General features: G+C 45.0%; 1 protein-coding gene across 3 annotated transcripts in view; it reads left to right on the forward strand.

Moving 5' to 3' along the window:
* BDH1 (3-hydroxybutyrate dehydrogenase 1) overlaps positions 1-13,751 on the forward strand; it is a 16,178-nt gene extending 2,427 nt beyond the window's left edge. For 2 of the 3 annotated variants that reach the window (XM_082056620.1, XM_082056621.1), the window contains exons 3-7: positions 2,147-2,219; positions 3,507-3,617; positions 8,677-8,818; positions 10,396-10,548; positions 11,895-13,751. In XM_082056620.1, coding sequence (XP_081912746.1) covers positions 2,147-2,219; positions 3,507-3,617; positions 8,677-8,818; positions 10,396-10,548; positions 11,895-12,364 — 949 coding nt within the window. In that variant the 3' untranslated portion in view covers positions 12,365-13,751. The remainder of the gene's footprint in view (positions 1-2,146; positions 2,220-3,506; positions 3,618-8,676; positions 8,819-10,395; positions 10,549-11,894) is intronic. The other variant, XM_082056622.1, reaches the window with a different exon arrangement.
* Positions 13,752-14,159: the final 408 nt, after the last annotated feature.

Below are 14,159 nucleotides of genomic sequence, written 5' to 3' on the forward strand. Positions count from 1 at the left end.
CAGATGTAGGCCTTTTATCTCTTATTTACTCCACACACACCAAAGCTGCATCAGCAGGAATCTGCCGTAGCCTTAAAAATACAAATTAATGCTTTATTAACTTGAGAAAAGAATTTTCAGCATATTCTTTTCTTCTTCTTTGTTTTGCTTACAGTATATTTGTGCTTCGTGCATTTTGTACTCAGGGTAAAAATGTGTTCCATTTTTTTAAGTACATACAAGCTACTAAACCTGAAATCCAGCTGTTCATCTGAAAGGCAGTGTTGTCCTTATACAGATGTCTTAATTCCTTGAGGTAGCATTTATATACTTGACTCTTCAAGCTGGAGACCTTCTTTTTTTGGTGTAACTGAACAAAAGTGAATGCATGGTTACAAGCACAAATTCAGTTGGAGGACCATCTGTGCATTTTTATAATCTCAGTTGTGGTCTCTAGAATTCAGTCATGCAGAATGACAAAAATGGCTCGTGGTACATTAGTGTACTGTGAGGGGGCTGACATCGCATACGTATTGTAGCTGTTTCCTCTGACATTCCTGCTGATCAGCAGCCGGTATCTATTTTATGCCCTTGCCTTCTGGTCAAGGTGGGCAGAATGCCAAGCAGTTATTCTCTAGAGGTGTCTGTGCACAGAGTGCTGCAGATCAGTGCTCTGCAGTGAAGTAACAGGACCCAGGCATGACACTGAAAAATAAAAATCAAGTTCATGCAACTAAAACAGAAGGTATTAACATTTTTGTGTACTTTGAAACAAACCAAGAAGCTTATTGTTGAGATGAAAGTTCCAAGCCAGGATTGCAGGTCAGTGATGTTAACACAGACTTCACCTGGGTACTGACCTTTGCAGCAGTTGAATTGACTGTAGCTATTTCAAGAGCTGATTGGGCTTGTGGCACTCAAAGTTAGAATAAATATCTAAACTGTTGCAGAAAGGTGAGTGGACACCATTGCCTGAATATAAATTGGCTTATTTCCATCTGGTTCACAGCTTGTGCCCTAGCAGACCTTTTCCAGCCTTGTTTTCCCAAGATGCAGCTTAAAGGCCAGAGTGTCTGCAGGTTGCTGTTCAGTGTAGCACAGGTCAAGGTCACCCTGGGAGCATCTGTGATGTCTGAGCAGGAGATAATTGTGAATGATTATGCAAATTTACTTAGAAGACAGAAGAGCAGCCTGGAAGATAAGCTCTGCTGAACCATAGGTGTCATTAGAGGTGCCACAGGGTGGATGAAGTACAGCAAGTCTAGGGAAGGCCAGAAGGCTCTGGGGGGGCACTCAGTGCCCAAAGTGAGAATGAAAAAGCTGATACAGTCCAGAGAGGCTGGCAAGGACAGAGGCTGGTGTCACTCTGGTGTGTTGTCTAGGCTCAGTTTTGATGAACGATGGCAAGACCTAAGACAGTGTGATGCTACTGGTAGCATAGCTTTTCTAAATAGAATGTCAGTTCCTGTTGCTTTGCTCTGCTCTGTCTTTGTGAACAAGGTTTGTCTTCCTGCGAGTCAGACATGCTATGCAGAGGAGCTTCAGATCTGCATGCCAAGCATTGCTCTAAGACATAGTATCTCTTAGCTTAAACAGTTGCAAAGACGGAATAGAAAGTCTGAGAGTATCTAATAGGTAGACGCTGCAGAGGAACAAGTGTCATTTAAGGTGACAGAAGGGTGGAGCTGTGTGTGAAACCAGTGAGATAGATCCAAGCAAATTCAACCTTGGGCAGGGGATCAGAGAAAATGCAGAATACTTTAATCAGACAAAGGAATAACTTTCCCTACCCCAGCTTTGTGCAGATCTAAATGAGAGTGTTGTTGCTGTTGGAAGTGAAAGGACTGTAATGCCCATTTTGTGGGTGGAAGCAGCTCTGTGCCACCAGACCAGGAACTATTTTAAGATTCTTGGTAATATCCAGACAGCTTCTGCAGCTGGAAATAGCATCAAGGTCTTTGGAGAAATGAATTTTTCATACTGTAAAGAACACACAGGCTCAGACTAAGGAGAACTGTAGAATGGATTGTCTTCTCAAATGACAATCTATGTCATGTATGTAGGCAACACTACATTCCTTTTTATGTGTATGGTGCAGCACCTGGGTATGGACAAGGTATTCCATGCCTGATTATTCTGTTGTGTGTGTGTGTTTGTTTTTTAACAGGCCTGTGGAGAGATTTTGTTTCCCTCTCTTGTCCCCACATGGCAGCCGCTCTTATGCAAGTGAAGTTGATCAGGTGAGTGTGATGATGGTTTCCAGCAACTAGTTCAGCTGAGCTGGGGTTTTAAAAATCCCTGAAGCCTGGTGACCAAATTCTTCTTTCTGATTTGCCAGAAAGTCTCCGAGCTGGACCTCTCCAGCATGCTCCACATTCTTTCCTAGCACAGAGCTTCCATTGACGTAGCACAGTACATGCTGCTAAGGTTGGAAATAAACAATCAGACTTGTGTGTTTTTCTATTTTTGGAACTCAGTCAGCAGATGAAATCTTGCACCTTAGAGTGGAGAGAATTTGCGTGACAAATTCTTAATAAAGCACTCTTTCTGGAGTGTGGCTGTGTAAAGAGACATAACTAAATCGCTGTGTCCTCACCTTTCGATCTGGAGCATGGCCATTGTCTTTAACTGCCCTCTCTCTGAAGGTGCTGGTTTGCCAGGATCAGTGCAAGGCAAGGGAGAGAGGGGGTATTTACCTTCTTGCCTGTCTTGTGGCACAGAACTTGGCACTGTAACAGCACTGGAGCATGCACATCTTGCTCCATAACCCTGGGATAGGGTCCCAGAGGAATTCAGGTATGGCCCTTGCATCACTGCTGGGCTTCTAGTGCGACCCTGATCAGTACCTGGGTATGCTGGGGAAAGTAAAATTTCACTTTTGTTACAAGAGATGAGTTGGAATGAATTTCAATTATTACCTAATCCTACCCACAGCAGTACCTTGCTGCATGTGCACTTTTTGCTGCTGGAATGTCTGATACACCATACAATTTTTAACATGGCACTTAACTGCTGCCCCTCTTTGGGATAGAAGAAGGGGTTTGGAGAAGGAAGGGGGTATATTTCTATTTAAATTGTAAGTTGGAAAAATAAGAATACCAATAACCAAACAAAAAGACTGACCATGTAGTCTTAATTTCAAATATTAAACCCACTTGATTCTGCTGAGTTTTTGAAACCCTGCACTAGAGGGTTTATTTGCTAGAGAGAGAAATATGAGTGAGCAGTTAGTAAGGTTATCCCGTACCCTTTCTTCAGTCAGGCTATCTTTGCCATGTCCTACAGGCTGTATGGCACAGAAGAGTGGATTCCTCCCTGTTTTGAACATATAGGAATAGCTCATACCGGAGTGAACTCAGTACGAAACCTTCATATCTTGTCTTCATGAGGCACTGGGTGGCAGTAGCTGGCAAGGAGTGTGGGGAACAGACTGATTCTGGCCAAGGACATGGTTTTGTTCTGTGCATCGCAAATCACTGATTTCAAATACTCAACTCCAGTGTGTTTTGTTCTGTTTTGTTTTGCAGATTGGCAGCAAAGCTGTGCTTATAACAGGTTGTGACTCAGGGTTTGGTTTTGCTTTGGCCAAACACCTGCATGACAAAGGTTTCATTATTTACGCTGGCTGCCTGCAAAAGGTAGGGAAAACAAAAACTGTATTCTTCACCTGTGGCACATGCAAAGATACATAGGAAATCCAATCTTCCCTCTCCACTCTGCACAGCTTTCTGCCAAGGAGAGGGAGGGTGGTTGGTAGCCCAAAGGGAATGACACAGATGCTTGAATTTCATAGAGCATAACCTGGTCTAGACCAGAATAGGACTGAATGGTATCTAGGGAGGTTCTTATTTGAATCACAACATTGTAGTCTGTCCCATATCTAATGGACTGGAACCCCAAATCTAATTTTATAGGCTTATCTGTAAGCAAATTTTTGGGTCAGGTTGAGTCCAGACCTTTGGCCCTGTGCTCAGACTATACATATTTATGCAGGGTTTATTTTGATTGTGACATAGACCATGCCACCAGTGATTTTATGGCATGTGGTATGAGCATGTTTTTCTGTGTTCATGAGTACAGTTACACCTCAGTGTGTATTGAGGGTCTCCTGAAATCACTGTGAAGGTGACAGAGTTCTACTAGTGCAGATGAGAGCAGAATCAGGCCACAAATAGCTTTGTGATGCAGTTGTGATACACTCTTCAGGAGCGCTCTGTAGGGCAGTCAGAGATGCCTGGTCATGCAGAACAGGAGAGAGCTTTACCTGCTCTCTCCTTAAGAAGCACGACTTTTTTAGCTGCATGGCCATCTCCCACAGAAACAAACTCCTCGGGATATCTTGAGGTGAGTCTGTTAGTTTGATCCTGAACTTTTAGCTCACTCATCACTATAAACATATCTTGAATAGTTACATTATTTAAAGATAATTTGCCAGGTGTTTTGTAAATGTTATTAATACTATTTCTGCTGTCAATTTTTCCATTATTACTAAATTTTGTTTGAATTACTAGTTTCTTTCTGCTGCATTTTTTTTCAAAAGAGAAGTTTGTGTTTTGATAGCTCTGTACCTTGTGGTGTCTCAGCTTTGGGTCAAGGGTTTATGTGTTAACCTGGGCTCCCTCTACAGGCTTTGCAGCAGAAAATGACACTTATAAATTCCTGGTTTTTAAAAGGTGTCAAGAAAAGAGAGGATAGATGAGTACTTTTTTGGCAGATGTTCCTATTCAACTTTTGTAACTGAAGATCAATATTAGAGAATATAAGAATGTTGCAGACTTAAAAAAGCCTGCCTCTGTGTTGACAGGAGCCAAAAATTTCAGAGCTGCAAAGTTACTTCAGCGTTTCACTTCCTCTGTCTGAGCTGCCAGAAAGACCTGATTTTCAGTGAGCATGTCTTTAACTGTCACTGAAACCTCCCTTCCATTTTGGTGTCTTCAGTACTCTTTCTGCTGAATGCATGTTAGTGAAAAATCTTCGCCTCTGACAATTTTAGTATAAGCTGACATGCAGCAGCATGCCAGAACTCCTTTAGGCTTTGATCAATATTTATTTCCTTACCAAAAATCAGCAGAAAGCTATGCTGTGTCACTGTGTAATTAAATATTGTTTCTTTAGCTGGACTCATCCCATGTTCCAAAATCTGTGTGACTGTGGTGAGACTGGTAACAGCAGCTGTCATCAGAAAAACACTAAAATGCCAAAGCTCCTTAGTTAACAGGTTGGTCTCCTATGTGTCTTCAGGCCATATACATTATGTACAACTAAAGCAACTCCAGGAGACTGAGTTGATTTCTCATTTTGCCACAGTTTTCACTAGGAAAACCATAAGCAGAATTCTGATCAGACTGTAATTATTGCTGGTGCTATTTTTAAGGGCAGAAAAAGCCTGTTTTGTTTTTAGATGCTACATAGAAGTGGAGGTAGAAATGAGAAGGAACATCTTTTGCTTGGGTATATTTGACCTAGCCCTGACAGAGAGGAAATTACTCTGAAACTTCAGTTTTACTTTCATGGGACTGTTTTTCACAGCACACCTGCACATCAGAAACACACTTCAGTTTGGGAAGCCGTTGTGTCCTCAGGGTATGCATTGTTCTGAGGAACATCGCACCCTTGTTGCAGATTAAAAATGTGTGCAGTGCTGACTCTTCATCAGGAAAGCTTTCCTAGAGTGGCCAGATCCTGAGTGCCCAATGTATTTTTACTGAAGAAAACCTGAAAGAAATGTTTAGTCACAACTGAGGGGCCCAAAGATGGATCTGTGCTAACAACGTGCTATTTCACACACTATTTCTTCCTAACATTTTCACTGGTGAATATATTTATGTGAGCGTTGTGTTGATGCTTCATTGCCAAAAGACAGTGGTAGCCTGGATCCAATAATGATCACGCTGCAGCTGTCTTATTTTTTCCTCTTTGGTTAATAGCTGGAGGAGCCAGCTGACCCAAGATGATGAAGGTATTTTTCCATCAGTATCTGTTACCAGTGGACATATGTGATGTTTGTTATGGCTGTCAGGAGTGTGGTGGAACCCCTGTTTGCTTTGCTTTGTGTGCTCAGGCCTGCTGGGGCTTGCAGGGGGATGAGAAGGCAGAGGTTATCTGAGCAAGCCAGCATGCAGGCCAGTTACTGTAGGGCTCATCAAGAGTGCTCAGAACCACAGGGTGTTACATACCGCTTCAAGGACACACTGATAAAGATAGAAGGTGAAACCTGTGGGCCCCAGAGAGTGACCATAGAAAGGGGAAGATGAGGCACTGGTGTGCTTTCTCAGTATGCAAGAGCTGGGTCCTCTCGCCATTGGGACAGTGCACTCTGGCGCTGATAGCAGAGATATACTGGTCTGTTGGCATAGCATGAGAAGGTCCTTCCACTGCTGCGTATGGGCCCAGGGGTTGTGGGACAGGCTGCATCCCATGTCAGGAGGGTGTGGCACAATCACAGGGTGTCTGACTTAACCACCACCCATCTTCCCTTTCTGAAGAGCCAAGGGAACGGCCACATGGGTCTGGGGGAATGCCCAGAGTCCAAGTGTTGGCCAGGATCCCAGCCCCAGGGGTCCCTGTCCAAGCACCCAGCTACAAGTGGATGGAAGGGCAGCAGAGGTATGGGCTTGCTGAGCCAACCCAGTAAGGGAGGAAGAAGAGGATGCTGTGAAAGTCCCAATACACCTTACAAGGCCTCTGAGGCTGGTGTGTTGCTGTGGCCTAGAAATTTTTCTAGCACCTCGCAGACCTGGGATTGAGGAAATAAACACCTTAGCCTTGCTGTTCTTCCTCTTTCCTTTAGCCGTATCTGCTGTTCCCAAGGGACTTGCATGCTTGCATTTGCTGATTCCCCGTTGGCATTCCCACATGTGCCACTTGTATGCTTTTCAATGCTCTGCCATACACACTGGCTTCGGCACGACAGTGCTTTTGAGTGAGCAGCAAACTTAGCACAAAACTGTTTTTAGTCACTGTAAAAACAAACACCAGTAAGCTGTGCATGGGACTTGTAACTGCTCCATTTTGTGTGCAGTATGCTTCCATGTGAAGAGAGTGCAGTAGATGCCTTCTCTTAAGGACAAACGCTAACCAGTATTAACTATTCCAGTTAATAAGGAAGGGTAAGTGAAATAAGGAAGGGTAGAGAAAGACAGAGGAGATGTCAGGTACTTAAGTTAGTGAATTGTCCGTGAGCACAGTGGGTAAGTCCAGAAATTAGATAAGTCAGGAGAAGGTATTTTGGAAGAGAGGTGCCACAGGGACAGGGGATAGATGGCCTCCCTTTTGTGGTACTCAAAGTGTGTTGTCTGAGGGAACTCTCCTCCTGGGGCAAATGGGAAGCCTGGGTTCAGACTGCAGGGCCGAGCTGTCTCATTGACAGCTGGCTGCTGGCAGTCTCTGACAGGGAGTGCCTGCGACTCGAGATGTTTAGAACAATGTAATGTCACTCAGCAGTCAGAAAACAGCCCTGATATGAAGAACTGACCTGTTCCAGGTCAGAGGGAAAAAAAAGCTACCTATCCAAAAAAGCCTCATCTGTCAGGAGTGAAGAGCACTCTGATACTTGCCTGCTGAGACTGACGCAGCGAGCAGGGCTACCTGGAGGGTGGAGTGGTGGGAGAAGGAGAGCTAGGCAGCTGTCAGATGATTCTGTGGGACATGCTGCGTGTCTAGCCTGATAATGGGGAGTAAAAGACTTCTAGTGAGGGATGATACTGAGGGGACAGAGGGAGTCTCCTACAGTGAAGACAGAGATGTTCCCAAAAGTGATTATTTTCAGATCTAGACCTCACCACCCTCTAAAAAGTACCCTGGAGTGGCCAGCACAGTCTGGTGGCTTATAATGGTGGGAGCAATTCAGGGGTAGTCCCAAACTTGTATTAATATCCCATGCCTGTGTCCTGGAAGCACCATAGCCAGGGTCACTGCTGTGAAGGGACTAGCTCTGGGCATGGCAGCCTTGTTGCTAGCTGCATGTGAAAAGTATCTCAGTGGCTGGCTGCAGTTAATTGGTGGGGCTATGGGTGGATATGTGTGTAATGGGGGAATCTATTGTCTGAGCTGAGAAAAAAAAGGAGTGGAGAAGGGAAATAGGAGTGAGAAAAAGCTCATGCGGGGAGACAGAGAGCAAGATGCTGGAATTACTAGCAGGCAAGCTGGCCAGGCATTTGCTGATAGGACTCTGTAGCAGTCTGTTGAAGGCAGTAGGGAGGCTCCAGGCAGTGGGAGCTGTGTGCATAGATCAGCTGAAAGGAGAGAGCAGTGGGCAGGCGGTCCCTCTTTTAGGACTGTTGCTCCCAGAGCTGGCAACGTGACTGAGAAGCATGTGCAATGTACATATGCAGCCACTCAGTGGCTGTTTTATACCCTACCCCCACCAAGCTACTCGCTGTGCCCCACATGCAAGCCAGAGTGAGGATAGCACCACATTCCCACCCCTGCGGCATCTGGTTGCTTCCTTGGTGGTCGAAGCAGTTTGTACTAGCTGAATTGGTGGCAGGGCTCATGGTCGGATGGAGATGCTCGAGGAACGGTGTTCTGCAGGAGCAACCGTGTCTGTTCCCCTTCCTCTTAGAGCTGCAGGACTGTCCTGATTATTCTGTGACTGCCCTGTGCACTTTCTTTTGCTAGATTTCATGGTTGCTATGCATTTGATATTCCACACAAGGTTTTTGTCCAGATTCAAACCAGCGCTTTCTTCCCACCTAGGACAAGGGAGAGGGTGGGTCCAAGGATTTGGACAACATGAACAGTGATCGAATGAGAACTCTCCAGCTCAATGTCTGTGACAGCAAAGAAGTTGACCGGGCGGTAGAGCATGTCAATAGAACCCTGCAGGACCCAGAGAAAGGTAGGTGCATGCAACAGGCTCTGAGTTCACATAGGTGGCAGGAGCTCCCTCAGCTGGCCTCTGAGAGCATTTTCAGAGTATATTTCAAAAGCTGAGCATGTAATTGAAGGGCACGAAGCTTGGAGGAGCAGCAGTGTGGAGCAAATGTCCTGCTAAAATGTGCCATATCAGAAAGCAGCTTCCCACTTAACACAGCATCTACAAAGAAAACTGCTTTTTTCTCCACTAGCTCCTACAGAGACATCAACAGAAATCCAGGCCCTGGAATTAGTGCTTTATTCCTGTGACCTGAAGTTCATGTGACTCCCTTTATGTTGTAAAACCTGGCCAGTGCCAAAGATTGGGGATTAGCAATGGAAATGTCACCCCAAAACTTTCAAAAGGCAAAGGAAATGGAGAGATTTTCCAAAGTATTTACCACGAAGCCAGCTGAGTATCATTAATGCCATTGCAGATATTACCATATACATGTTACATATACCATATTATGGATTTCAGAGTTATGGGGTAGCTCTAACTGACTTTGTTAGCCTGCCTACCTCATTCTGCAAAGGTGATGACAGCAAATTCTGCTCCAGTACTGTGAAAATCCCCAGTTGTTCAAGCATTCCTGAAACATTTCCACCCTTCGATGAACTGCATTTTTCCCCTAAAGAACATCCACACTTCAACACATAAAGATTGTTTAAAAGCAGAACAACCAGTAAAGTTTTGATTTGGATTTTGCATAAACTGGTTTATTTTATTTGTATTTAATTTTTATATATGGATCTTCTGTATAAATTAAGTTTTCTAGCCCTGTGTTCTCAAGCACAGGCTGAGATGAAGTTGCCTTTTCTGAGCTGCTTCTGAGAACACAGATCTGGACACAGTCAGTCAACAGATAACAGTGAGTTTTTCTAAACAGCAGACAGAAGCCATCCCAGACCTTTCTTAGTCTGTTTCCTGTGAAATTAAAATATTATATGAAGTGACTTTATTTTATTCCAAATTCCTTTTTAATCTTTCTTTTCATTGCCAAATGACTTGGTAGCTTCAGTTGTTCCCATCTTGTTTGGAGCAGAATGAAAGGGAGAAGCTGAGGCATGTGTTCCTACCCATGTCTGCTCATGCCCACATCCCCCTTCCCAGCATTGCAGACATTCTAGTTCTTATAGTGACACAAGGGATTTCATTTTGAAATAATTTTTTGTTTCTTACAAGGTCTCTCCTATTATTATTTGAATTTAGATACTATATCTTGCTTCTTTTAAAAAATAATAATGGATAAAAACAGAATGGCAAGGAGAACAGCTTAGTCAAGGCTGAAGTCCTATGCTGTCTTAGAACATCCTGGGAAGCCTTATTCATGGTACATTGTGGCTACAGTGTTGAGCCGTACAGGCACATCCTGATTGTGGTTATATTTGCTCAGGAGACTGAAGTTCACTGTGGATTCTCTTCTGTCTGGCTTTCGTCATTGCAAGTTGTAATGAAAAGCTCTGTTACATGGTTCAATAATCTGTCAGCGAGGCCTTTTCCAAGCTGCTCTCGCTAGTCCCACAGAGGGAAAGCTTTGTGCTTGATTTGTGTTCTAGGGCTCTGGGGGCTGGTTAACAATGCTGGGATCTCCACATTTGGGGAAGTCGAGTTCACCAGCATGGACACCTACATGGAGGTAGCCGAAGTGAACCTGTGGGGGACTGTACGAACCACCAAGGCTTTCCTCCCACTCATCCGAAGGTCAAAGGGTAAGTGATCTACTCCTGACTGCACTCTTTGGAGCAGGCCCCTCATCCTGCCCCATGTCTTGCTGTGTTAGAGGCCGAAAGGTCTGTTGTACTTCTCTCTGTACCACGGGCCACCTTTGTACTCTTACAGACAAGATGGGACCCACAGCGTAAACAAAAATGACAGATTTACTGACTGGTCTGAGTTACACAGCAAAGCAGCAGTCTTGAAAACCAGTTGTTTTTTCTCTTTCCCATCTGTGCTGTCTTTTCCTGCAACATCCCATGCAAGATCTAATCTATCATACTTTCTTTTACCTGTTCAAAAGCTGCAGCTCACCATAAATTCCAGTGCCAGGAGCAATCCTCCCCTCTGTACAAACACCAGCTGTGCCAGTGCTGCAGGGTGGGCAGCAGCAGTGTCCTATGATGTGCTTCTTGCAGGGCAGTTGTCAGCTGTGCGCTGTGTTACTTTGGGAGCTTGTAATGTATGAGAGGTGGAGTTTGTACAGCAAAGGAACACAGACTTGGAGCTTGCAAGGGTCTCAGCATAAAGGGACAAAAGCTTTCCTGTACTGGGGCCAACTACCTGACTAAATGAGAATATTTTTTTACTCTTGAGGTATCTGGAGACATTAACAATGTTTTCCTGTGTTGCAGATCTGGGCTGTGTGTGGCCCGGGTAGCATTTCTTCCACCATGGAAGGGTATCCACTTCTGTGGTCAAACTTTTTAACACAACTCAGCAATGAGCACTGATAGGAGGTACAGAGAACTGCAGCCTCGGATTAGACTGCAGCATCCACAGTCCCCTACCAGCACTCTCCTCAGCCAAAATGCATGGCTTCTGGAGAGGAGAAAGGCCCCAGCTCTGTGCCTGGAGCCACAATCCAGCTGTCGCACAGGAAAGGGTGCAGAGACTTAGACTGCTCTGCCTGTTTGTGGTGCAGGAGCAATCCATTCCCTTTTAAGAGGGAAATACTATAAGCCACCATTGGGCCCCTGGATTTTGTACCTTTGACTAACGAATAAACAAGCTCAGCCTTGGTGCTGGAGGCCTTCTTTGCTGCTGCTTCCTCTTGTCTGTGCTCAGCCCTGATTCCTGCTGAGCAATCCTGTTTCCCACTGTATAGGCTCTGTCCAGCCTCTTCTGTGCTCCGTGTAGCACTGAGCTTTGGGAGCACAAGTGATGGGCTTGTTCTCCTGCCTGTTGTGTAGGACAGCAATGCTCAGCTAGAGCCACTGGCAGGTCTGCCAGGCAGCCCTCACGGGCGTGCAGTGGATGTTCAGGGCTCTGGGTGGTGTGTGTCAGGTGTCAGCTTTGGATGAGGTACCGCAGCTCAGCTGTGTCTCTGGCTTCTGCCTAGGTCGTGTGGTGAACATCAGTAGCATGATGGGCCGGATGGGCAGCCCTGCCCGGTCACCCTACTGCATCACCAAGTTTGGTGTGGAAGCCTTCTCGGACTGCCTGCGGTATGAAATGCAGCCCCAGGGGGTGACGGTCAGCATTGTGGAGCCTGGTAACTTCATAGCTGCCACCAACCTGTACAGTCCTGAGCGAATCAAAGCCATAGCTGACAAAATGTGGGACGAGCTCCCTGAGATAGTGCGCAAAGACTATGGCAGGAAGTACTTTGATGAGCAAGTCAGCAAGATGGAGACGTACTGCAACAGCGGCTCAACAGACACCTCGCCAGTCATCGAAAGTGTCGCCCACGCGCTCATGTCCACGACCCCCTACACCCGCTACCACCCCATGGATTACTACTGGTGGCTGCGGATGCAGATCATGACGCACATGCCTGCTGCCATCTCAGATCGGCTCTATGTCTATTGAGGCCTCACACTCCTGGACTACCCAGGTGGGAAATTTGTTTTAAAGAGAGCAATGTACACATTTCCCATTAGTCCTTTTAAAATTTTTCTAACCTCATTTCAGAGTACTGTATTTTAGCTCTAAAGGGTTCATTTAAACATCTGACATAACATAAAGGGAGTAATTTGCGAGGGATGCTTCCTAGGCGGGAGTACATTACATCTCTGCAGGGACATCGATTCCTTGCTATTTATTTCATGTAATCCTTTTTCTTTTTTTGTTTTTTCACCCCAAGGGTCAGTTTAAAATAATTTAAACTGCAATTGCTCTGAAGTGTTTTCAGGATGATTTCTGCTGATGGCTGAACACAATCTTCACAATTCCTGCCTAGGATGCAGCCTTCATACCATAAAAGAAAGGCCCTCCATGCTGTAATGGTAAACCACCACCTCCTGATGACAAAGACCGTCCAACAGGCCTTTCCAGGCCTGATCACAGTAGCCTACGGCAGAGCAGAGACTTCTTTAATTTGGGGATCAGAACTCAAAATGCTGGAGGTGCTGAAACTGAGCAACTGACCCTGTCCCTTTCTCTCTTAGACTTATACTGATGAAACCTTAGAGAAAAGGAACCAGTCTGCATTTCTTGCATGCTTTCTTGCAAAGGAGTTCAACAATCCAGGGACTCAATCCTGCAGACCTCTCCCACAGGAGTTTCTTACTCGTATGAGCATTCCCATGAGTGTGAGCAGCTTTACACACAGGACTGCGGGCATCAGGATTGGCCCGTAGTAACACTTCCCTTCAGCAGTAATTGAACATCAACTCCAGACTTAGTTTGGAGAATAGTTTCACTCCGACTCCTATCATTTGTGAGGATCACCACTGGGCAAGGGGAGACAGAGAGGGTTATAGGCACACCAGTGAACACTGTTCTTGCCGGGGACCTCAGAGTTACACCCGAGTATTTGTACAGCACCTTGCACAGAGGGGCCTTAGCCTTGACCAGGGCCTACAGGCACTATTGCGGTGCAGATGGTGGTAACAATAAGAATTTTCATTGAAGGAGTCACTCAGCTGAAATAAATCTAACATGACATAAATCTAACATCCATAACAGTAAAGTTAAGAGCAGTTTCATTTCCATTATGGTTGTTTACATCTTTGAGAAACATTTGTTTTGTACTGTAAGAAAACAAAAGGAAAAAAAAAAGCGTAGAAAAACCTTTCATGGAGAATGTGGAAAGAGTTAATTTTTTTAAGCTCGAAAGCCAAAAATAAAAAGTGATTAACCATTGTTAGTGAAGTTAAAAAAAAAGAGATCTCACATATTCTAGTAACATACCATGTCATGATCAAACTCCTTCAGCTTAATAAATGTATACCTGAATGGTAACAAAATTCAGAGGCTCCCTCTCTTTATTTTTTAAATATTTAAGTTGAAAAGCTCATATCCTTTAGTGGTGTTGGGTTTTTTTTTAATTTGGTGAGGTACATGCCTGTTACGCATACACACTGCATTCAGAGGCTGATGTGCTGACATGCCTGTGCTGGATAGTGCAGGACTTCTGTATGAGTACCAGATGTATTCTATGTTTTGCAGTGAATGCACCTAACCCTGGACTCTGTGTATTCACAGCTCTTAAACCTGTGTCTGTACAGCACTCCCATGTATTACAAAGGATTATTCCCAGGGAGAAGGAAGAGAAACAGCTTTGACGAGCAAGGGGGATGGCAGTGATTGGGGCACACAGCAGGTCACTGACAGACCCCAAATACAGCCCTGGGGGAGACTTGCTGGCTTCCAGACCTTTCTG

Source organism: Streptopelia decaocto (genome assembly GCF_964273445.1).
Source record: "Streptopelia decaocto genome assembly, chromosome: 6".
In the NCBI taxonomy this organism is placed as follows: domain Eukaryota; kingdom Metazoa; phylum Chordata; class Aves; order Columbiformes; family Columbidae; genus Streptopelia; species Streptopelia decaocto.